This window comes from Acanthopagrus latus, chromosome 9, assembly GCF_904848185.1.
Source record: "Acanthopagrus latus isolate v.2019 chromosome 9, fAcaLat1.1, whole genome shotgun sequence".
NCBI lineage: Eukaryota > Metazoa > Chordata > Actinopteri > Spariformes > Sparidae > Acanthopagrus > Acanthopagrus latus.
In genome coordinates this window covers 27,052,235-27,077,848 of record NC_051047.1, presented here as the reverse complement: position 1 = coordinate 27,077,848, position 25,614 = coordinate 27,052,235, and the positions used below count along the sequence as shown (strand labels likewise).

The window sequence follows — 25,614 nt, the reverse complement described above, 5'->3', positions numbered from 1 at the left end:
GGCCGATGCATTATGGAGTGACATTCATATCCATCCATAACCTGCACAACCCCGCCACAGGGCTGTGACATTTCACTTCATTAAGTCCTCGGTACATTTGATGTTCAGTCTCAGATACAGGGCCGGTGTGAAAAGGACGATGGTTGAGGATGAATTAAACATGGCGGGTTTAAATATAGACTTCCCGGGACAAAGGAGGCAGTATAAGTGTCTCATTCCCTAATCGGCTCACATCCTCTGACATCATCGCCTGACCGCCGACTGAAGGCGACGCATCTTAAATGTTTCGCCTGATTAAAAAGGCAAATGCCCCAAAACATCTGGTGATCGTCTGCGTTTTTCTCACTTCTGATCACAACAGATGAGATTAAAAGAGCAAGACCAGTGTGAAACTGAGACTCAGTCCCACACATGCTGCTGTGTGCTATACTAAAAGCCTTCACTGACAAGCTGTTTATTACTGAGGCTTTTTCTAATGAACATTTGTGAGGGAGGGAACCGGTGGGTGTTGGGATCCAGTGCCACAGTAAGACAACAGCATCAGCCTTTAGACCTCCACACGCTGGGGACGGGAACACAACGATGTAAAGTGCACAGGTTGTTGGAAATACTAGCCGGCAGATATATCTTGATTAAACTATTCCCAGTGGCAGCGGTGCAGATTTGTGACAGCATGTATAGGACACACTGGACAGGAAGGAGGGCGCTGCCAGCTTGCAGATCTCTAAGAGGACCCCGGGGATCTCGAGCGTCCCCCCCTGCAGCGCTGACCAGCTGGCTGACAGGGTGGAGAGAGGTCGGTCAGGTCCCCGGGGCTCCAGTGCCGTCCGATCTGTTAACACGTTAAAACACCAAAGTTTCAAACAATATAACTGATCGAGGCAGCGGTCGACTGGCAACACCCTCTCTGTACGAGGTAAAATTACTGTTTTTATCAAAGTAGTCAGAGCACAGATGGAGATAACTGCTCATTGGTAAATCCCACTTTGCACGGAGCAATCAAGGTAACTCCATGGATATAACAATTGAAATCTGGATACATGCTTCAGCGGCACTCTGAGCTGCTCAGTGGTGCTCGAAGCCAAAGAAGCTCCACTCAGCAGGTACAATATCACCTGAGTCTTCCACATTGTGGGGCCCACAGAGCTAACGTCCAGTCCAACAGCCTGGCTAACAAAATGATCACACAATAAAACAGTTAAATAAAAGTATTCATCCGCACCACCACTCTACTCTTAAGTTTATGTACAGATTTTAGTTGAAGCTGCAGCTGGAAAGCAACAAGCCCGAGTGTTGAGACTGAAGCAAATTAGCAAAGTGCTGGACCATCAAAGCAAGCTAATGAAATGAAAGCACTACATCATCCCGTCGAGCCGCGCAGAGCTGGTTGTTAAAAATCTGGATTTATGATGACTGAGACTTTGACATCAATGCAGCGATCGGATTCAGTGTTACTATGGGAATATAGATGAGTGCAGCGGTTATGTTGAAATGTGAGATGAAATCTATCGACGCACATCTTACTCCGGAGTCACAACACTTTTTCTAAGCGCTGCAGTGATTTATCTCCGAGCAGTCGCATTGATCCCACCGGCAGCTGGAGGGTTAACTGGATCACCGGCCTGCAGAACGACGTGGGTCTGATATGAGTAATGATGGAAACACTGGGGGACTTCTCTGCCTCCATCCCTCTAAACAAGTTTGTTTTTTTAATGAGTGTGTGATTAACACATTCAATAATGTGCTCCGTGTCGCCGACACTCGCTTTGCAATGCAAATCAGATGTGGATCATATCAGGAGGCCTCGCAGCTCGCAGAGCAGTCGATGAAGAGAAATTAATAAGAGGAGTCAACGAGCTGCAGTAAGTCAGGTCCATCTCGAGGAGCTCTGCCTCACAACGTACAAGACACAGGTTAGAGACAGCAGCGCCGGCTCATTATTCTCTGTACGGCACGGCTCAGACACCTTTAAGGACCACTCAGCCACTTAAGTAAATAAAAGGCAGCGCCTGCTACGAGATCCACAGGATACCAATTAGAGTGAGGCTGTGAAGCATGCTGCTGCCACCTGTCCATCTCCAGAAAATGGATGCCGTATTCCTCGGGTACAATTTAAGTAAAATATATAAATGTATATATATATATGTACAGCACCCAGACCGCATCCAATCATCCACTTTACCCGCCGTGCTGTTCTCAATTCACAGCGCAGCCCAGTGAGAGTTGTTTAGATCTTCAGGAGGATGAAGAGGAACGATGATGAAACAAAATGCCACATGTCACCTGCACACCGATTAACACAAAACTGTAAAGACAGCTCGGTCTGAGTCTGGTTTAACTGTCGCGTAATCAACTCAGACACAAGCTACACGGAAGAAAAGTGCAGCAGCAGCACAACATATGAGATTTTGTTTGTGTTTTTGCAGATGTCTGATTGTGTTTTGGTGATAATCCCAGGTGTTTTTCAGGAGACACTGGGACATTTACAGCCGTCTTTGTGGCAACAAAAACTGGATGTTTTTCACGTGAGGTCAGTCGAGCTCCAGCTGTGTTTAATGACAACAGAGTCGGAAATTTAAAGTGAAAATAAAATGCAACCTTTGTTTGTGAATCTATATGAGTCAAACCTTCATGTAAAAGCATAATTACGATGAAAGAGGCACTTTTAAGATTTACCGTACTTTCGTTTTTGGGCCAAACTCATTTTCAGTGGGAGTGCTACAGGCAAATCCTATGTTAGCATCAAAATCTCTATTTGTAAAACACTAAGAAGACTCGACACAACATGAAACTTTGCTGGTAGCATCACCAGAGTCTCTACACATGAACACCAGCATTGAGAACATTGTTTGTGTGCACAGAGTTGTTGTTACGCTTGCCACCGTCATGGCAGCCATCTTCATTATATATTCATTATGTATTTGTGCAGCCATTTTGAGCCAAACGATGGAGTTTCTTAACCCTAGCCACATGGAATTTGTGTCTAAACTCAACTAGAGCAGAGTGACGAGAGAGAAATGGAAAATTAAACCTAAAGAAACACAATTAGCAAACATTCATTGTGGCCATTTAGTTGGTTATTTCTTATTGAGGTGAAATTTGAGTGGCAGTGGAGGCAAAGGGTTAAAAATTCTTATTGGAGTCGAATGTAAACAGTATGAGTTCCCATGAGGTAGACGTGAAGGCAAACCTCCCAGCATGCACCAGGGCAGCAAATTTGCTGACATAATTTGCATTGCGTATGTTTCACATCGCGTTTAAACTGTCGTCCCACAATGCAAACGTTGTCTCAATGATTGTTCATCAATCAAAAACCTCATACTTGTTATTTCAAGCATCCTGTTAGCAGATTGCAGCATGTCTCTGTCATTTACACTCATCCACGCATATACGCATCCTCGATCAGATATCGTATCTGATTACACCTGATTGCATCGTCTTAGACTTCCGCCTGGGCTACATGCAAATCAGGGTTTGGCATTTCTCCAGGCTTCGACTGCCGCCGCTCCCTCACCCACAGGGATCATTCAGTGGCTGAACTGATCAGGGATCAGATAAACGCTACAGCGGGCTCGTGTTTGATTGTGTGAGTAGAAATCGCTGGAGCCGCTTCTCCTGACGGTTTAATGAGACAAACGTCAGATCGTTCCGGTGTGGTTTCAGCTGCCCTTATCACCGGGGACAGGCTGGACCTGAATGTTAAACAGAGCGCTTACTGACATAATTACAGTGGGGATAAGAACAGCTGATGTATGTGTGTTGGAGTTGCGGACACAATAATACCTTTTAATGTTTGTCAGTGAGTGCCGACTTGTTTGGTTTTTGAGTTTGCCGGGTCGGTGCAGGTCACGGAAGCTGCCGATCAAATCCTGCTCTGGACACAGTGGCTGTTTTGTGATTTGACGTTCATTTTACAAGCTAAAGAAACTTTGAATCCGTCTGCTGGCTCACCTGCTGGCTCACCTGCTGGCTCACCTGCTGGCTCACCTGGTAGTGTGGGACCATGAGTCCTGTGCCGCTCGTCCTCACTGTTCACTCTCTCCCTCGTTTCCTGTCAGTCTCTAATCCGTGCGATCACATAAAGAAAAACATTATCTTTTTAAAAAAAAATCCATCTTGAAGGAACTGAATAATCGATCCACACACGAGCTATGTAAGTCACTTGGTTACCATGGTAACACATTTGGGGAAAAGTGCATTTTCACACCGTGCACCTCGTCCTGGAATAACCTGCAGGAGATCTTAGATTATCTCCACACGTCCTCCCAGTAAAGTAAAGGTGAGATAACTCGTATGTGCACGAGCTCACGATCGCAGGGATCAATATCTGTTCCCGATCGATCAGACAACCGTCCTGTCTCAAAAGTATTGATCATTCTTCACAGCGTGCAGCAGATGATGACACTGATATGACTCATAATAATCAGTTGTCTGTTGTTGAGATCTTTGTGACACCAGAGAATAAAAATTTAAGAAACATTAACAGAGTTCAGTCTTCGTAAAGCCTGGAAGACATTAATCAGGACACTGATCGTCTTATTGATACATGTAATGATATGTAACTGAGTACATTTACTCAAGTGTTGAACTTCACTACATATATCTGATAACTTTAGTTACCTGTGACTTTGCAGATTCTTGTTACCAAAGTAATATTTTACCACAATATGTTTTCTGTTACTCAAGTATTTTTCTTAACTTTTCGGTACTTTCTATAACAGTGATTGATGATAATTTGCAGGTCAGAGCTCACAGTCATTGTTAGAAATGTTAAATTACAACTGTGCATCTCTCTGAATACAAAACACACCAAAACAATAAAACAACAAACATCATGAATAAGATATTAGCAGTTTAAATCAGCAGTTCTTCCTGCCAGCCAGTCTCACTGAAGATGAATGGAATTAGCTTGATTCAAGATACTTTAAGACTTATGATCTGTGATATTCATTTATATCTTGAGTCATTACTTCAGAGTAGAGTCACAGTTCATTTGTCTCGCGGCAGGTTTTGTGCTTCATTCAGTTGAGACACTGGGCTGTTGTCCTTTTTGCTGTGCACATGATGTTACTGTATTTAGCGGGTGCCAGTGAGGTGACCTCGCCATGAAAGACCTTGAGATAATGGAAACGTTCCTGTTAGAGCCGCGGGGGAAGTGCAGGTTACAGGCAGAAGTGCTGACTGCACAGAACAATGCAGCATCCAGGTGCAGGCTGGGAGGCTGCGAGGCTGCGAGGCTGCGAGGCTGAACCTTTATGAAGAGGACTCTGCTGCTCCCCCCGAGGTAAAAGGACCGGCAGCGCCTCAGTCATGATATTCTCAAGAGCAGCGTGTGTGACGTCCTCCTGCTTCAGCTGCCCACATTGTTTTAGATAGAGGATGAGGAGAACAATGTGATCTGGATAGAATTAATACAACATTGCAGATATTTCTTTTAAGGGTTTCCTCTCCATCTCTCTCTCTCTCTCTCTCTCGCTCTCGGAGCAAATTATTCCACATGGAGAGAAAATCCCTCCGCTGCATCTCATTCTTATTTTGCATGTTCAGTGTTGTGAGAGTCTAAACCCCGACGGGGGGGTTGCTGTTGGTGTCGGAGGCGCCTCTTGGAAGCAGCAGTCCGCCTTCTCGCTCCCATAGATTATCCGCCGCTCTAATGAAAATGAAGCATAGCGTCATTAGCGTGTCGCGTGGGTAGAAGAATTAAAACGAGGGGAGACGAAATGGGCACATTAGCCGTGATGGACAAGGCTAATAAGTGCCCGCGTGCTCACCACCGCAGGGCGAGAGTGTTGTGGTAATTCCCCTGCTTGTTTAGCACATTTCACATGCGCCGAAGGTAACAGTGAACCCAGTTAATACAGAAAAATTCCGACCCAGCGGCTCATGGCCCTTGGACAGTGCACACAAACCCCAACAAGTCAATTAAAACGATTCAGAGCGGCTTGTTAAATAACGCTCCGTAATTAATTAAATCTCTTTATTGATGATGTCTAAAAGGTTCGTGTTCATGAGGAGGTGTTGCGCTAATCTATCTCTTAATCTTCTAATCTAATCAGAGAATGTTACTCGTTTATTTCTCTGGCGGGAAAAAAAAAATATATATCGAGTTACAGGCGAGAGGGATCGTCGGGCTGTTCTCTAATTTAAGGCACTTGTCTGCTCGGGTTTTTGTCCGTCGCAGTGCCGTCGTAGATTCAGAGCGGCAGGAGACGGTTTGTTGGACGCTGCTCTCAGCGGTGAGATCTGATACAACGGTGATGATTGGTGGAGACATTCAGGGGGGATGGCATTGAACTTTTATCGTACTGTAATGTGACACTACAAACTTTATGGATGGATCAATCATGAGATCAACTGTGTAGTGGCCTGTTTGTAAATTTAATCTTTGAATTTATTATCGACAATAAATCCCAGCACAGAGGATGTGAGTGAGGACCTGTCAACCCAAGCACTCAAGTCTTCAACGGAGGGACATTTTACACACCAGCCACATCAAACCATGTTAAAAACAGCCCGTCTGCCACAGCGGATTGTCCTGGCTGGTGACGATTGTCAATAAAGTTTAGTTTGAAAGCTCCGAGCCAGGTGTAAGAAGGCACAAGTGTGCTACTTGTATTAACTTTGCAATCCTGTGTGCTAAAAACCTCGAAGACAAAGAGGCGCCGGGCCAAATGGACTCACAGAAGGCTCAGAAGACGCAGACATCCTGTTGCCACAGCTCGACCAACCTGGCCTCCATATTTACAGTCCACGTTCTCATTGCTGTGGTCAGAAAGGAAAGAAAGGCACTGACTTGTGTCTCTGCTTCAACTGTGCGAGAGTCTGCGTCGGCCGACCAGAATTTTCAGCCATGTCCAAAGTTCATCCGGCTGCCTGACTGTGGTTCAGGAGCAGGTGATCGGTCCTCACTCCCCCCGGTACACAGCAAACGAAGCAGGACTTTATAATGAGTCGTGTGGGTTAAAAATCGTGTCTAAAACAGGCTGAAACTGTTCAGTGTACACCTTTTACTTTTCATACCTTAAAGGTGAAATATGTAAAGTAAGTTGAGCCTAATTTCCACTGACGTGACCCAACGACCCGAAGCGTTCGATGCCAACACCTCCGTACTTCTGACTTCGACTTCTACTTCACCACTCTCTCTCTTCTCAGTGATACTGCTGTTTGTCTTTAAGGTCATAGATCTGAGTTCTTCCTCCTCCTGAGCGCTGACCTTGAAATCAGCAGTCGTCAGAACATTCTGGTCATCCAGCCGCTGATCTGGAGCTTCGGATCGTATCACATAAAGAAGGATAGTAAGATAAAACCTCCGGAGCAGCTGCTGAACGGACCGTGCGGTGAGATTGTTTTCCGACTGCTGCTCAAGGTCAAGATTGTCTCCTGTGTTTTGTGGGTTCATGTTGTAGTGGCTGTTAGCTTTGTGTTTGACTAGTGATCGACTGCAAACTTCACCCTGATTGTTCCTTGACCATCTGAGTTCAGAAACACTTGCTGTGTCTCAGTTCAGGGTCTGCATCCTCTGAGGGACCCGGTGTTTGTGGTCTTTGAAGGCGAGTCCTTCAGAGACCTTGTTAACCTCGTCAGACTTTGGAGCATTTCCTGGTTGCGTCACCAGATGTTTTACCCTTACGTCACGATTTCTGCTGCCCAGGCCCGCGAAAGTGACGATCTACGCCACGCGATGTCGCCATTTTTCTCTTTTTCTTTCTTCTTTTCCGGGCGCACAAAGAATCCTGGGATATGTGAGGCCATGAAGGACAGTAGTGTTGCATCCTCCAAAAACAGGGAAAAGAAGGAGCATCTGGAGGAGCCTTCAGACTGGGACAGCCTTCATGCAGCATTGTGACATAATTGGCCTTCAGATGCTCCTCTGAAGGATACAGACAGAGACACATCATGTGACACAGGAACTAGACTAAGATGGTTTCTGCAGTGGAGATGATGATAAAGATCCCGAGGGATCCTGTACGAGTCGCTGTGTTAGAAAAGGATATTTAAGAATCTCAAATTAATCATTCTCTTCCTGGACATTTCCATCACGTAAGTGCTCATCAGAGTCCACATTACACTTCCTTTCACTCTGTCCTGAAATAAAGTATAAGTGATAGAAGGTCATGTAGGCAGAGACTGCTCTCGCTCTTGTCTGATTGAAGTCAAAACTAATTTGAAGTGTGTTTGTCGAGCGTGTTGTTCAAGCTAATGTCCACAGAAATAGTCAGTGGTCTCGTGCCCCGTCTGGACGTGCTCGCAGCCCCCCAGCACCCACTCGTCCTCAGATCCGGAGCGTGTTTTCCACTCGCTGGCTCTCATTAACAGCTGAGTGGTTGTTGTGCTTCTAATGTTGTTGTCATGCAGCTCCAAATGAGCTCTTGTGTCATTAATCTTCCTCTGCGTTTGAGTCTCTCCCTCACAGGGTGTATTTATTCCACCAGCATCAGGAAAAAAAATCTTAAAGCATGCTCGTACAAACTGATGGTCTGATCCTGAGAGAGTCTCTGGCTTCGCTAGCTGCTATTTCAGTTGAAAGTGTATCTTTCTTTAGGCTCAGTATTCAGTTACATGGTGTGACAACATGGAGCTTAGACACAACAACCAGCTGGTCAGGGCTTGGAAAGTAAAACCCTGGTGAGAAATGTTGAAATACCTCCTTAGTCAGTCGTCTCTACAACATCTCCTCATGTCAAAAATGACCAGAAACTGTTTTTAACAGCAGAGAAAAGACCTTAAATGTTGTTTTTTTTTTCAACTTGAAATGTTCTGACTTTTCCTAAAGTGACCTCAACATTAAAAAAAGGGAAATATTGCCTTTATTCATACACAAACGTCACAGCGTTGCTCACTAACACTTCTTCATTCAGAGTGTAAACGTTCTGCAGGTGACAAAACCCAGCAGAACACAGGTCTGAGACCAGCAGGCGAAGCAGCTGCTGGTTCTCCTGTAACAGAACACAGGTCTGAGACCAGCAGGCGAAGCAGCTGCTGGTTCTCCTGTAACAGAACACAGGTCTGAGACCAGCAGGCGAAGCAGCTGCAGGTTCTCCTGTAACAGAACACAGGTCTCCTGTAACAGAACACAGGTCTGAGACCAGCAGGCGAAGCAGCTGCAGGTTCTCCTGTAACAGAACACAGGTCTCCTGTAACAGAACACAGGTCTGAGACCAGCAGGCGAAGCAGCTGCAGGTTCTCCTGTAACAGAACACAGGTCTGAGACCAGCAGGCGAAGCAGCTGCCGGTTCTCCTGTAACAGAACACAGGTCTGAGACCAGCAGGCGAAGCAGCTGCCGGTTCTCGTGTAACAGAACACAGGTCTGAGACCAGCAGGCGAAGCAGCTGCCGGTTCTCGTGTAGTGGTCGTCCTTGTTGGTTTATGCTGTTCATATTTGACTCTTATTGTTTCTTCAGTAATTCAAAACTACTACTACTTGGTGCGCATTTGTGATACTCTTTTTGACAGCCCAAAAAATATTGTTCAACACCGCAGCAGCACCATGAGGAATAATAACTACTTCAGTAAAGAAAACATATGACAGCTGTGTTGAAATGTCCACTGAATGAATGCAGAGTGTCTGTCTCTGTTATTCACACAGTTCCTGATGAGTGACGGGTTGTTTCTTTGTGTAAAGTCGATTTGGCATTTACAATGAAATGAACTTGCTTTATTGTGGCTCTTCAGTGAGGGTGGGAGGTCAAGGAGCGAACACAGAATGTGACGACAACAGGAGGGTTAAAGACGGTGCTGTCACAACAAAACAGTGAACCTAAAGAGACGTAAAGCGTCTTATTTCAGCGACTGGGCTAAATTGTCCATCTGTTGGTTGGTTGGTTGGTTTGTCAGCAGGATTACAGAACAGCTACAGAACGGATCTGTACAACACTTGGTCGGAGGGCGAGTCTCCCGTCCCACTGACTTGTGTTGCAGATCCAGATACATCGTGGAATTGTTTTTTGTATTGCATTGACCTTGATGCAAAGAGCATTGAAGTGTCTGGTATCTGTGAGTGAGCACAGTGGAGATTATGATTCCATCTGCAGGGTTTCGTTAGAGGCTCTGGTGATCTTAAATTATGGATAATCAGTCATGGGCTGTTTAACACGTGGCGTCGGCTCTACAACGTGCAGTTTGTAGCTGTACTTTTGCACAGCGTGCACCCAACAGACGGCTGTCAGCATGTGCCGACCGAAGTGATTCTCACTCTACTTTTTGTTCGTCAACAAGAAAAACTAAGCATTGAACCACAGATGCCATTTTTAATTAAACGGGAGCACCACCAGCATCTGGCTCTGGATCTTTACAGTGGCGCCGTATTTACTGTCAGCATCTGCAGCAGCGAGCGCTTGTGTTCCATCTTTAACAAGTTGGCTTTGAGCTTGACCAGCTGTGACATTTGGTGGAACCTCAGGGACTGCAGACACAGCGCTCGAGCATTACGCAACCTTTGCCAAATAATTCAGTGTGTGCTATGCATATTACATTGTGCCCACAGTTCCCACTTGGCTCCCGCTGCCCCCCCTTCCTCCGACTCTGCACTCCATTGGCTGAGCCTCCTCCTCTGGATGTGGTGGGGCTTTCGGTTTTGCTTCTCGCTGTTTATAACCTCCCACCTTCCTGTACTTATGGGACTGCAGCCGGTGGAGCTGCAGCTTTTTCCAGAAGTCCCAGAAACACAGTCTGAGTGATGATTGTGCGTGCGGACGCAGAAACAGTCCGACCATATGTGATTATTTAATGAGCAGTTATACCTATGCTGCTTTGATAGCTTTTCATTTTTTCCTGGGAAGGCTTTCCAACAAATCCTGGAACCTGTCTGGGAGTTTTTATTGCAGTTGATTCCCATCCAGCATCCCTAGAAATGGAATCCATATCGCAAAAATCAACTCCTCACAATCTACACCCAATGCCAACGTTCAGGGCCAATCAGGATGTGATGCGCCTTTCTGTTGTCGGGCAGAAAGTAAGATGTATAACTGTGAATAGCAGCATGTCTGTTTGTTGTGCAGGAGTTTTGCAGCCCCTCCCAGCAAACATCCCGGATCTGCTCCTCGTCCACAAATCATTCCTGCAGCTTCACAGCAAAACATCGCTGCAGCATTCTCCTGAGTTTATGGGGATTTGCTTTGAAACGTTATAAAACAACCGGAAGAGAAAACATGAAATGAGATATTCCAAGTCTCCAGAGTCTAAAAGGTGTTATTCACACCCTCAGCGTGCAGTCGAGCTTGTGCAGCCTTCAGACGCCGTACAGAGGAAAGGAAAAGGTGTAAATAACATCTTTTTAAATCAATTTGGGATCTCGGGGCTTCTGGAAACTTGGATAACGCCATTTCAGGTGTTTTTTTTTTTTTTTAATTTAATTCCTTGATAGCATTTTACTCAGAATCTGCTTCAGTTGTTAAGCAGAATGCTGCAACGCTATTTTGCTGTGAAGGTCCAGAAATGTTTTATGGACCATGAAACGAGGATATAATGACTGAAATAAAATATATTGGTGCACTTGAAGGTCTTGAATCCTTTAGGTTGCACAGATATTGTACAAAGAGAGATTTTTTTTAAGTGGACATTCACTGAACATAATAAAGGGTTTTGCAGAATTGTCCAATAACCGTGTTCTTTTCCGGTAATAGGGATGTTCAGCCTCAAGATCGTTGATGTTGGGCCGCGAGGTCGAGCTCGCCAGCGGTGTTCCGGTCCGTCCCACAGGTGTTAGACACGGTGAAGGTCAGGACCGTGTGCAGCAGAAAAAGCATTTCTTTATGAACCTGTTTCTGTGCACAGACTGTTGCAGGAAGCATGGAGGCACATTAGCGTCTAAAACATCGTTATATTTATCTTGATTAGAACAAAGGAAACAAGCTCGTATCCAGAAGGACACAAACGTTACGTGGAGAGAGGCTTCAGCACACTCAGCAAACAAAATACAGTCAAGTAACTCTGAAGAAGTTGCAGAGAAACATTACAAACAGCACAAAGAGTTGATTATTTGTATCGTGTCACGTACGCCTCATATTTCACTTCCTCCAGTTATCAAAAATAGCCGTTCTATTAAGAAACGTGACACATTATTACCGGCTGCTACAGTTTGTACTGAATGCTGTTTTTTCTCTTATTGCTGCCTTCCAGCATCGGGCCGATTACTCTTTTATTTCCTGACAGTTATGTGGGCAGTGGACTCTGGAGCCGGACAGTTAAAACCCAAATAAATCTTCTATTTTCAAAGGAAAATTACAATGTGTCTGGAGGCTCACTAAGTACAAACACAGGAAGGGAGATATGATTACCCAGCCCTCATTTATTTCTTCAAGCAGTGCTGTGTGTGGCTGTTTACCACTTGTTTGGGAATAAATACTCACCTGGCAGAACATTTCTGAGGACTATTAGTACTCGGCGTTGACAGTCTGGGTGAAATGGTGCTCTTTTGTTTTTTTCGCAGCAGAGATATTTTTCTCACCTTCTGATTTTCTGGTGACGTGCTGTGAGATTCTGTATCAGTGGAAATCCTGCTGTGGATTTTTTTTTTTTTTTTTTTGCGTTGAAAGCTTTGCAGCGCTTTGTGTGGCTGTGACAGCCAGCCGGGTGACATTTCTCCCCTCAAGCAGAGTGTATTAATACACTGTCATTATAACTACAGTATATCCACATGTGGCCGTCATGTGATTGATTTTTGATCAATGCGTTGCTGCTGCTGAGCCCTGTGTGGACGTCTGGAGATGTTTTGAGCAGCTGAACTGTTCCTGCAGCTCCACTGACGTTGTGTTTCAGACAGGAAGTGAAGGGAATTTTCACCTCAGTCCAACAGTTTTGACATCTGGACCTTTTTTTGTCCCAAAACCAAATCACCAGTATAAATGTTGCCATGAATTTATATGGCAGCTTGTATCTCGTGCTAACACTGTTCCTTTGCTCTGTTTACGTTTGTTAGGTCCAGCAAAAGATCATGATTTGGCTGTAAATAGCTGGTTTGATCACAACAAACAAGGCTGGATATTTTCCCACTGTCTGCTTAAAAATGTCCAGCTGTGTCACCCAAACATTAATACAACTTTGCCAGAAATATGCAGAAGACGAGTTCAGCGATGTCGCAGTTTAACAGTTTAAGATGACGTGGAAACAGTAGAGCTGCCGGTGACGCATCTTTGGAACAAGAAGCATGAATAATACAAGAGCTTGTCGATATCATGACATGTTAGATACTTGGAAGCGGTGGACAAGGTGTTTATAAAATGAGTCTATTTCTGCATCATATTAAAGTGACTACACGCGACTGTCCTCCTACCGCTTCCGAGTATTGTTGGTCGCCAGTGTTTCAAAGAAAACTGAGTCATTTCCTCTTCAAGCATGGCAAAAAAAAAACATGACTTTAATCATTTATTTAGTTCATAATGGAGATGTGAAAGCAGATTATACGGTGCCAGGCTGAGTGGATCGCCAGTCAGCTTTGTTTTTTTTCCAGGGAGGTTTCGTGCCTGGTGGCAGATAAAATTACATGAAAGTGACGTTTGTTTTCTCTCTTTCTTTCTTCTTTTTCGGGCGGGCAAAGAATCTTGGGATATGTGAGGCCGTGAAGGATCGTAGCTTTGCATCCTGCAAAAACAGGGAAACGAAGGAGCATTTGTGGGCTGCATTTGGACGAGCCTTTGGATTGGGAAAGCCTCCTTTGGTTGTGACGTAATTGGCCTTCAAATGCTCCTCTGAAGGATGCAGCAAGTGTATCTGTCTCGTGATGATTTCGGCTCATAGCGTCGAGAAAGCTGATGCCTTCTGAGTGACTCGCGATCTGTCGTAATGTTTCTGCCAAGCGTGTCCTCCGTACCTCTGATGGTGCCTTCAGTTCGGTGATGGTGCAGCTCTCACACGAGGACGCCGCCTCCCCTTTTCATATCTCGCTGTTCTTATCAACACAACACAGTCGGAGGGATGAGAGCGCTGGTTTTAACAGAGAGGAGGAAGGTTGTAACTCTACTGCGCTGATCATGCGTTATTTTAGTTATTGAAGCTCAATTTTGGCTGTAAAATGATGTTCGTCATTCGTCTGCCTACATCAGGGAAGATAACATAATAACTGATTTTATACTTGGCAGTAATGACCTTTATTTCAGGTCACTATCATATTTACCTGCCTGAGAATAACACACAGAAGCTGCGGCGGTGGTGAGTGGCGTGCACGGTGACCATTACTTAATCCACACGAGTTCACCTGAGCCGCGTGCCGCTCAGCGTAGCAGAAAAAAAGCCGAGGCGGTTCATTATTCATGGCGTTACAGGCGTAGGACATAACTTATACATTAGAGTCTTAGCTTGTTCTTTTTCAGCTACGAACATTTCATTATTTAAGGAGACAAGTGCAGAGCGGTGCAGAGACCTGTGGTAATGTCTTAAAGATCACAGGAGCCACTTCCTTGTTATCAGCTCGAAATATTAATCTCTCTCGCAGGCTGGGCGCTGATTTGAAGTTTAACACCGCAAATTAGGATTATTTTGATACTCATGTCTGGAGGAAGGAAGTTTGATATATAAGACAATAGTTTCACATCAGATTTTTATTTTGGTGACGACAACTCTCCGTCTGCGTCTCAGACACCAGAGGAAACTTGTGTGGACCGTTGTGTGATCAGAGGGGAAACCTATTCCTCCGGGTGCACAGCGCCATCCTAACGCAGCGCCGCCAGCTGTTCGGGATCAGCTGAAAGGATTTCAGTGAAGACAGCTGTGCCTACGTGTGAAGCTTTTCATTAATCTTATGAGTCCCAGTGGCCCTGGATAACCTGGGAGACCCAGACATGACCCGAGCACACACAAACACACACACTGTATTCTTGTTTACACCACCAGGCCGACATCCGTCTGCTTCTACGAAGGCTTTTCGGATGAGGCGACAAAAGCTGAGACAGATTATTTAAGCTCACAAGTTCTGCCTTCGCTCCACCAGAAAGACCAGAACATGAGGAATAAATTGACCCTTTATATCCTGGATAATTAAATAAAAACAATAAATCAACCCCACAGTGAACACGAGGATCAGAGATAAATGTACAGTATCTTCAGGAAATGATCAGTAGAAAGTAAGACTTGTCTGTGCTCCATATTGAAGTTGAGGACGGCCCACGATGCATTGCAGCAGTCACATGGTTTGAAAATGAGAACTTCTACCAGAGGACTCTCTCGTCACATCAGCTGTTGTTGACTGCAGGTTAACTCTGAAGTGACGAACCGATCACCTGACAGATGTTATAAAACTCTAACTTATATATAAATGTTAACTTACGTGATCACAGTCGTTAAAACAGAAGCTGGTGAAGAATCTAATGTGGTTCATCGTTCTGTCACCAGACGAGGCTCTCCTCTCCTTTTTCTGACGCTGGTTGTTTGATGCTTGTCAAAGCAGTGACTCATGTCTGGTTGGCATTTTACTGTCGGGTGCCCACAGTTTGTCACATCTGGTTCCTTTATTCTCAAAAAATTGCCGTATTTACTGAGGATGAATCACACGCATGTGTTTCATAATGTTAGCAGGTGAAACACAGATAAGAGGACGACACACACGGAGACGAAGAAAATGTCCAAATGATCCATTTAGTTGTTTGTTTTATGTATACAAATGTGTTAATATTTAACAAAATAGCATTATTTGTATGTTTAATCGTTCAATATCAGAAAACATGTTTTACAATAACAGATTCTCTGAATGTGAGTTATTAACTAGGGAAGTTTCATGGCGGTAACTGTCAGTTAAATATTCTCACGTAGTCACCTTGTTTACCAGAAATTCATATCTTTAAAAGACATTTTGTCAAATTAATAAATATCTGAGCCAGAAATCTCCACTTCAGCAGCACTTACATACCAATTAACCTTCCATCTGTATTCATATCTATGTTCTGAATGTCTTAACAGTCACTCATTTATTTCCTTTTTTCTGACTGTCAAAAGAGTTTTCCTTCGCCTCTAATATGTCAACAAAATGAAGCTGGAATTTAAACGTGGCTTCATCCAATCTTCAGACATCTTTTCTGGAAATGTACACAAATTAGAGCCTATATATATATATATATATATATATATATATATATATATATATATATATTATATATATATATATATATATATATATATATATATATATATATATATATATATATATATATATATATATATATATATATATTATATATATATATATTCGTAACTGAAGTTGTCCATCAGGGAAGTTTCATGGTGATGACAGCTGTAGTATCTCACCTTAAAGGGGCAGTGTGTAAACTACTATAATGAGGTAAAAATACAAACTAAAAAAAATATGTTTTTTCCATAACTGAATAAACAAGCTGTTCTCAGAGGGAAGAAACATGTAAACAAAGTGAAACAGTGTGAAGTTGATGAAAACAAAGAGTTTGATTGTTTAGTTTGTTCAGTCAGTTCTCTTCTTCCTCCAAAACTACAGAATGCTCCTTTAATCACCGTGTTACTGTGTTAACCGCTGAACCTGCTGCACTGCAGGGGTTGAAGACGAGGTGCCTTGCTCGAGGGACTGGGAGGAAGAGACCGTCTCCACTTCGACAGATTAATAATTTAGATCTCAAACAGCCGGAACAGAAGAGGAGAAACGTCTCCTGCTTCCATCTGTTCTGCTGCTTCCAGTCGGCACATCGAGCGTTCCAACAGTTAATTAGTACGAGACGGACACGAGCGCCTCGGAGCTGCCGCTTTGTATTCTGTGTACATGCGTGTGTGCGTGCATACATTTAAGATTACAAGTATTTGTGCGTGCCGTTGTGCTGATACGGCGGTATTATCGTCGCACCGTGACATCCGAGGTGTGCGACATGTTTCTGTTCAGCTGTCGAGCCCGGAAACGAAAGGTGTTTTACCTGATGGTGCCACACGACAGCTCTGCTCCTCGTCAGTACAACAACATGCTGTGATACCTAAAAAAGATGAGAGCTGCAGGCCTCCCCTTTGTGTCCGTCCATCGCCGAAACTTCACTTCAGACTCTCACAGTTAATCACATGACATCAAAGCTGCAAAGACTTCGGTCTGTCGGCTGCGTTCCTACTGTTCTTTTATCGTTTGCAATTCTAAATAAAGTCGTGATGGTTTGCTTTGTGCTTTGAAGTTTTTCCCCGGATTTTTTTTCTTTTTTTGCCAGGACCAGTTTCAAAATTCAGTTGGCTTCATGCAGATGTTGTTGTTGTTCTTCTTCTTTATCCTGCAGACTCTGAAGTCATCTACAGAAACAGCGACGGCCACGTCATCAAGTTCAACATCGTCACGAACGAGACGGAGATCGTCCTGATGAACACGACATTTGTAAGTTTCATCTCAGTCTGTAAATTACGAGGATTTACCATCATGTGATTTTCATCATCATGATCGCCTCACTGTCTTTGTTCATCAGGTAAACTTCAACGTGGCCAAGTACGCCGTCTCCCCTGATCTGAAATACGTGCTCTTCGCTTACGATGTGAAGCAGGTGAGTGATGCCTTCAGGACTCTGCTGGAGGCAGACAGCTCCCCCATTGTGCACAGTGGCGTCCGGGTGGAGCGATTGGTCTGCCGGCGGTGTAAAAAGCGTCAGATTCTTGAGTAAAGAGCAACAGTACCATGATGTAAACATGCTGCAATACAGGTTAAAGTGGTTGATGCAACATGCTTATGCAGCTGTTAGAGGCTCAGCTTCTTTCTACCTTCGATAAATGAGTTTATGATTCAACTTTGGTGCCTTAAACCACTCGAATGTCAAAAGTTAAGAGTGGAAAATGTTCAACATTTCAGTGAGGACGCAGTTCTGCCTGCTCACAGCTGTCAGCAGTGCAGCGAGAGATGATGTGCTGATGTTTGTCAGGTTCTGATCAGTGCTCAGATGATCAGTTTGATGTGTGATGAGTTTCAGTGTGGGACTTGTTGACAGTTATTCAGAAGTAGGAGGTGCAAATACCATATTTTTCAGGTATCTGTACAGCGAGACGAGACGAGACAAGGCTGTAAACAGACAGAGAGGGAGGCTGGAATGTTAGAGTCTCGTATCTGCAGAGAGTTTCTGATTTTCTCTCTTTGTTGCTGCTCGGGACGCTTTACCAACCCAACATGTGTCTATGTGACGTCCTGGGAATGAGACTCAACAATCAGCTGTCTTTGTGGTGCGTTCAGGAACAGCTGGGACAAAATCCTACTGATTCTACCTTTAACTTTAATAGTCTTTGATTTATATTAATATGACGCGAGCTTCAGTTAGCTCTGAGCGACTCTCTCTCCGTCCCTCCCGTCACTCCGGCGTTGTAAAGACAAACCCCGGCTGGAACACGTCGTCAGGGTTGAGTAAACATCTGCACGCGGCTCTTCAGCTCTCGACACGTTGTGACGGGCGGCCGGGTCAGGGCGAGATTATAAATCCGTGGTGCGACTGGCAGGTCACATTCATTCACTAATAGAGCGGCGGAGGGCAAACTTGAACCGTAATTACCAGCTTTCCATCAGAAAAGAGGAGATGCAAAATGAGATATGCAAATCGGACCCTCCACTCTGGAAGGGATCAAGTGTAAGGATTACTGACAAGGCGATTCATCAGAACCGATTTGCATATTTTGCACGAAGGGTTACGATTCAGAACAATATGGCCGATAGCCGCGAGCCCAGCTTATTTCCAGCACAAGGTTATGTTGAAGGAAAGAAGTTCTGTTGGTTTGTGTCTGATCTGGTCTTTAAAATCTGTTTTTTTTAAATTCAGAGATGAGAGTAAGTCCCAGGAGGAGGTATTCTGAGGAGGAGACAGTTTAGCTTTAAGAGGAAGATTTGAAAATTGATTTTTCTGTCGTCACGTGTAAAAAACGAGGACTTGCATCTCAAGCTGGACTCGAATGTTTGCGCGTGAGATTTGATTTACTCGAGACTTGCCGACTGAAGTCTGGGAGGAGAAAAAAACCTGAGGAGACTTAGTGACCTGATAAATATTTAAACAGGACTAAGAGCCGACAGTCTTTCAGCTCTATTCTTAGACACAGTGGAGCTTTGAGCTAGATGCTAATGGCAGCATGCTAACATGCTCCAAGTGGCACTGTCGACATGCTGATGTCATACAGGTAGTATGTGTAACATGTTCACCTGCAGAGCCGCAATGTGTCAGATTATCACGGGACTGTTATCACATTCAACAGGTTATCATCAGAATTCTTCTTCTTCTTCTTCTTCTTCTTCTTCTTCTTCTTCTTCTTCTTCTTCTTCTTCCTCTTCTTCTTCTTCGTCTTCCCTCACCATCCCCTGAGATAACGAGCCGTGCACCGCTGCCAAACTAACAACCCGTGATCATATTCGGGATTCCAAACACACACCTGCTGCAGCTGCTGGCGCCGGAGTATGATTTTAAAAAGTCATAAAATTTAGAAAAGAAAAATTATCCTCTCATTATGAGATGAATTAACATTCGCACGCACACAGGAGTGCTTTAATAGTCCACCTCTTTCATATTCAGCTCCGACTATTTGCCAAATTATTCTGAAACACAGATCCATATTTAAACATGACTGATTCCTGGTAACACCTGCTTGTTATGACTTTGGCAGCACCGTCTTCACAGGGATTTAATGAAATCAATGAGATAAATATGTTTTTAAAAACTATTACTATAACTATTACTACAGCTCAGTGAAGGACGCCGCTGTACTGAGAAATATCACATCGTGCTCTCGACTCTGAAGTCGTATCAAAGACTTGAGACTTGAGTTCAGCTGGATCTGAAGGAGCTTTGGCTTCTGCAGTAAAATATTACGTACAGTAAAGCTCCTTCCTGCTGTTTGTGTTTGTGCCACTATCGTTGTTGTCCACCTGGCAGCGCGCTGTGGAACAGACTAACAGCCCGGAGCTCGACACCTGCGTGATGAAGAGTAACACTAGCGGCCCAGCTCGCAAAAAATAAATTACTTTTCTAATAGGTTCATCTCTGCTGCGCCGAATGAAATAAAACATTCATTAACGCTTCGCGCCCAATTTCAGCACCTCGGCAGAGACGTGACAGCGAGCTTTTTATTATTTTTTATCTAATTGTTTGTTTTGCCTCAGATGTGATGATACGTTTGTTTGTTGTTTTTTTTTTTTCTAACAAGGTTTTGTGGAAATAACACAGCGTCGTGTTCTGGATGTGTCACCGAAAAATTGTTTTGCTGTCATCGACTTGTGCTTCTGCTGCCAAACTGCCAAAGATGCAGCGAGACAGTGTTTTTACCGCTCCGTGGGCTGCGCAGTGGCTTCAGCAGGTTCTGGTGCGGGTCCAAATCACAGCACAGGAGTGGAAAATGCTCGGTGTCGATCAGACGAGGCGAGCAGCTACAGCCGAGCACACAGACTGTCTGCAGCAGGCCCAGCTGATGGAGCGGATTATGCAATCATCAGTCAATCAAAAAGACACCTTCTTTTCTTGGTGGCCTTTTGTTGTGTTAATCTGGTTTTTTTTCATCTATCATAAAACTGTGGACATATAAAAACACGGCGGGTGACAGGTGAGTCCCTCAGTGCTTACAGGGAAACATCTCCATCCTTTTTAGAAGACGCTTGAGCACGAAGAACACCAACGACAGCCGAGAGCAGCGGGACGTTCTTGTTTCTCGTATAACTGTTATATAGTTTTAGTTGCGAAAACAGCTGACAAATGTGTGTGTGTGTGTGTGTGTGTGTGTGTGTGTGTGTGTGTGTGTGTTATTTAGGACCGAAGCTTGAAAAATGAAATGTGCTGAACGTTTAATCCCTGCAGAGCAACACGTGAGACGGACACCAGCCTCCATGGAGAGAAGCACAGTACACACTCACAGCTCCGACGCTGTAATTTAATGAGGAGAGACGATATTTAAAATGTTTCCAGGATGAGAACACATCAGGTTTACACACTGAGTTTATATCTGGTGGTCTCCTTTACTGATTGAAGAAGTTCAGCTCGTTTTTTCACAACTTGGCTGTTTTAAACTTTAGACCTTGTTAATACTCTCAGTGAACCACAAAGACCCGGCACAGAGAACATGTGAGGGATGACTGAAGGACATTAAAGGTCAGAATCGATTTATTCCCCCCCGGTGTTAGTAATCATCGAGTGAGATGTTTTATTCGGACAAAAAGACAGTTATGAGCATCAGAACTCGTCTCTGGTTTGGTGATTGAATCTTTGCCGCCCTGATTGCATTTTTTAATCAACACCATGATGAGAAACAGTAAAATAATTGCGCTGTTTGCACCGGCCCTCATCTCAGGTTTATTACAACAACTAACTTCTAAATAACCTCTGTGAGTCGAGTTTTATTGGAAATGATTGTGCCTGTGCACGGTCGCCGGGCCGGGTTTCTTCATTTTTGGCTGAGCCTTTAAATTACACAAGTTAATACTGTTGACGTGTTGCTTCAACAGAAATGACTAATATCATTCTGTGGAAAGTGATTTAACTCCTTTTCTAACACATTTGAAAAGTAGTTGTTAGAGTTATTCTTGTAGTAATGTAGTTATTTCAACTTGTGCAGGTCGGATGAGTCTGAAATCATGTCGGAGTCCTGAGGATGAATTAAGGAGTGAAGCTGCTGTGTAGTCTGGTGTTACGGCACTAAAACAGAGTTTACTCCTCACCGTATTAATCTCACATAAATACATGGACAAACCTCTGCGTCACACCTTCTGTGTTTCCTCAGCCGACAGAATAAAAGAGTTCAACTGTTTAAAACACACGTCTCAGGCTCATTGTTCAGTCCGAGACACGTTAATTCAATAAAACTGCTGAACGTGTTTCACCTCTGTGGTTGTAAATGCAAATCAAAATATTAGACATGAATAAAAAGCAAAGAGGAGACGATTCCAATGTGATTCTCCTGGAATATGTGTGTGATGTCGCTAATTTGGAGGCTTGTTTTTCATCTGCAGCCATCTTGGTTCTGACCCACAATGCTTCTGCCCTGTGACATCATCACACGTCCCGTAATGCCCCGAAAGAAACTCTGAGGTGCTTTGTTGCTGCTTTGATCAACACAGTGATGAGGAAACAGTCCTCACGTCGTGTTTGTCACAACACAGTTTGGTGTTTTGTGAAACTGTTGTGCTCGAGCATTAAATCAGATAAATGTTTTAGAGTATAAATGTGAAACCTTTTGTCAGTCAGGTGTCAAAATATTCACAGTGTGCAGTAACGGAGTCGGTCGTGAGGTGTGTGTGTGTTTGTGTGTGTGTGTGTGTGTGTGTGTGTGTGTGTGTGTTATAAGATGCAGCAGTTTGTTTTGCTTAATTTGATAAGAGCGTTCTTCTCTTTTTACATGATTGCTCTTCAAAATGTTTCTTCTTATTGTTCGGACCTGAAGCGGGGCTCGTACCGCGGGCTCGTTGTAATCCCACGCTTTGATCTGTGAATTGCGGCGTGAAGTCTGAACTCGCAGCTAATCGTAACCTGTTATGATGAAACGAATAAAGACCTGGATCTGCTCTAAAATGACGAGTCTCCTGCTGATCGCACACTTTGATCCACGCAGGCTTTGAACTGAGGAGTTGTTCCGCACGCTGAACTCTTTGCTCTCTGGGTTGCTGAGAGTCGCCGGTGGTTATGATCTGCTGCGACGACAGTGAAGGACTCTCCTGTTTACGAGGGTGTTGGAGGAAGATGTTTCGTCTCTTTTCACCCGTCGGTAGGATTACACACGGTTATCTGACTACATCTCTACCTGGGAGAGATTAAGCTCGATTAAAGCTCCTAATCCCTGGGATGCTTGTTTGTCAGTGCTGACAACAGGCTTGTGTTTTTAAGTCTTGTAGAGATCTTGTAATGCTCTTGTCGGTGGAAAACCCTGCAGGATGGCGACTGTTCATCGGTCTTCATGTGCAGCCTAGTCGCCAGAATAAAATGTTGGCACTTATCTTTACATTTGTCGATAGGTTGAGAGGATGGTTGTGGCAATTTCAGGTCGTGTTTTCGTGACAAAAAAACTGATATTTGAAGAGAAGACAGGAAATGAAGTCCAAGGGCATCAACAGAAGCTGAATACAATATACAATATGTTTTAGGAAAGAAGAAAAGGTAGAAAATGTCATGTTCGCTCTGTTAATATGCTTCTTTCTTTTCCTTTAAACTGCAGCTGAGACAACATTTGTAAAGCAAAAGGAAACAGCGATTTAGCTTGAAGCTATGAAGTCAGAGAAGTGTGTGGGTTTCAAGTTGACTGATTTCTCCGTGATTCTGAGTGACAGCCTCCATTCTCTGCGCGTCAAGGCATAAATGGATTGTATGCTTTTGCATTCGTTCAGTATTTTTCTGAAGCACCGACACAAGATTTGTTTTTCTTTTTTTCCTGGCATCAATACACAAGTGGGAGAAAGAAGAAAAATCATTTTCCTACCGCTTCGTCTCGAGAGCGTTCTGAATCTTGCCGGTGGAGTTAAAAAAAAAAAAAAAAACAACCTTAAAGATAATTAATCCCATATTCATATGAGGCGAGTTTTACGTTTCCAGGGTCCCGCCTCCAGCCTGGAGCGCCCAGGAACAGACGAGCGGTGAACGCAGGCGGGGAGTCACACACGTGATGCTTTAAACAAAGAGAAACAAAGAGATGGAAGTCTGTGCTGAGCCCACCTGGTATTTTAGAGAAATAACCAAAATACCCCGCTGATCTTATAATTTTGTGGAGGGAAAACAGCACCTGCGTCCCGAAACAACATAACCGAGTCTGTTTGTACGGCGACTGCTGCCGCGAACGCTGCGACAGACTGTTATACATCAACATTTCTCCAATCATACCCGCCGATACGAGCAGTGGGCCTCTGTGATTTTGTTATAGAAGGACACCTGCGTTCCTTTACCGCCTCTGAAACTCCTCCGTGGGCCGTGTTTAATGCAGTCTGACTGTGAATACATGCAGAATATTATGAGAGGCATAAACGCCGGCAGCAGAGAGAGCAACACGGTCAACACAGGAGGCCAAACTCCAAATCAGACTGAAGGAAAACGCTGGGACACGGAGCTGTGAGGGCATGTGCAGTATGACAGAGAGTCGATAGATATGTGTCTGCCAGAGATTATTCACGGAGAGGAAACTATCTCGTAATATATCTGGTCGCATGACGGCCAACTTTGTGACTCAGTGAGCCGGACGGGTGTGTTTGAATTTGGGATTTCAGAGGGTTTTTGTGCATAGATGTGATGGAGCCCTGAGGATTTAAAACTGACATTTCCACATCTTATTTTATGTAACGAGTGCTGTGAATCAGTGGCAATGTTTTAATGTAAGTAGTAAATACTGTGAAAGGGTTTTTATCCACATTTAGATAAAAGTAATTCCAATTTGGCTCAAAAATGTTGTAACCTTGGCTTGAATTAGTCGCTTTTAACCGTCTCTAAGCCTTTAAAACTGATACAATGATTGTGTGATTCCAGCTGCTAAACCTGCACAAACCAGGTCGTTATTTATATTTTTAGAATGTAATTAAATTTAGGTAGTATGCAAACAGTCAGGGTGGTGTAATGTCACACCCAGACCTTCCAAAGCTCATGTCAGCTGTGACCTGTCGTGCTCGTTTAGCATATCATCGATCATCTGATCATCTGATTCCATCTGAAATCATCACAGAAACAGGTTGCCAGGTCAAACAATCCTCGCTTTTCTTCGCCGACATCGAGGACGACTGCCAGCCGACTACCTGTCGTCGTCAAACTGCTCTCAGCACTCCAGGTTCTTCTGTTTCGGCTCTCTGCAGACGCCTGTCGCATCTGTAGGAACGTTAGCCTTTACAGAATAATGCAGAACGAGGATGACAGCCCCTGGTTACTGGGTAAGAAATCTGTTTTTTGAGAACATACTCGTTTAGAGGGGAAAAGAATGTGCGCTTTTCCTTTTCCTTTGCTTTCATTCCAACATGCCAGCGGTTGCCAGCTGCAGCCATGGATGACGAGATAACCTGGAGCGACTGATAACGAGTGGAGCAGGTGTAAATCAGATCGTAGCTGTGTGCTGAACCCTTCACAGCACAGACACGAGAGCCTGTTTGCATCTTGAGGAGCTCGGAAATGATGGAGACCCAGATCCAGATGAAGAGGATCCACCTGCCCCGCTGCCTGACGAGGGCGGGCCTGGCGCACAACATTCAGTTCATCACTCGACATCATTTCCAACAACGCAACGCTCTGAGTTCTCACTTAACCCGCTTTAACCTCGCAAACAGCTCGGCAACAACCTCGCTCGTGACCTGAGAGATAAAACTGGCCGTGAATGTTGTCTGACAACAATGATAATAACGATAATGATAATAACATGTGGACATGATTGTGATTGTTACTGAAGAACACAAGCGAATAAATCAGTAAATCCAATCAATACAACCAGCAGCAGTCCACGCTCCTCATCTTCAGGACCAGACACAGATTCTCCCAAACCATCATCCAGTGTCCACACGGGGGAAAATGAGAATGGAATGAATTAAAGATAAAGTTATTACCTAAACAAATAGATTAGATAATGTCGTCCCTGTCCCTCGCTTCAATCCAAGGTGAGGATGGAAGTGTCGCTGCCCTCCTGACGAGTCTCACTGGCCTCTAGTGACCTCCGACCTCCATCATTTCACTGTGGCTGCTCTGCGTTTGGGATCTTGAGCCGGAGATTTTTCTGTTCAAGCC

At 44.2% G+C, this 25,614-nt stretch overlaps 1 protein-coding gene across 2 annotated transcripts in view; it reads left to right on the top strand.

Moving 5' to 3' along the window:
• Positions 1–25,614, top strand: part of LOC119025996 (inactive dipeptidyl peptidase 10-like) — a 244,104-nt gene that overhangs the window by 179,433 nt on the left and 39,057 nt on the right. For both annotated transcript variants that reach the window (XM_037110048.1, XM_037110049.1), the window contains 2 exons: positions 17,209–17,303; positions 17,392–17,466. In XM_037110048.1, coding sequence (XP_036965943.1) covers positions 17,209–17,303; positions 17,392–17,466 — 170 coding nt within the window. The remainder of the gene's footprint in view (positions 1–17,208; positions 17,304–17,391; positions 17,467–25,614) is intronic.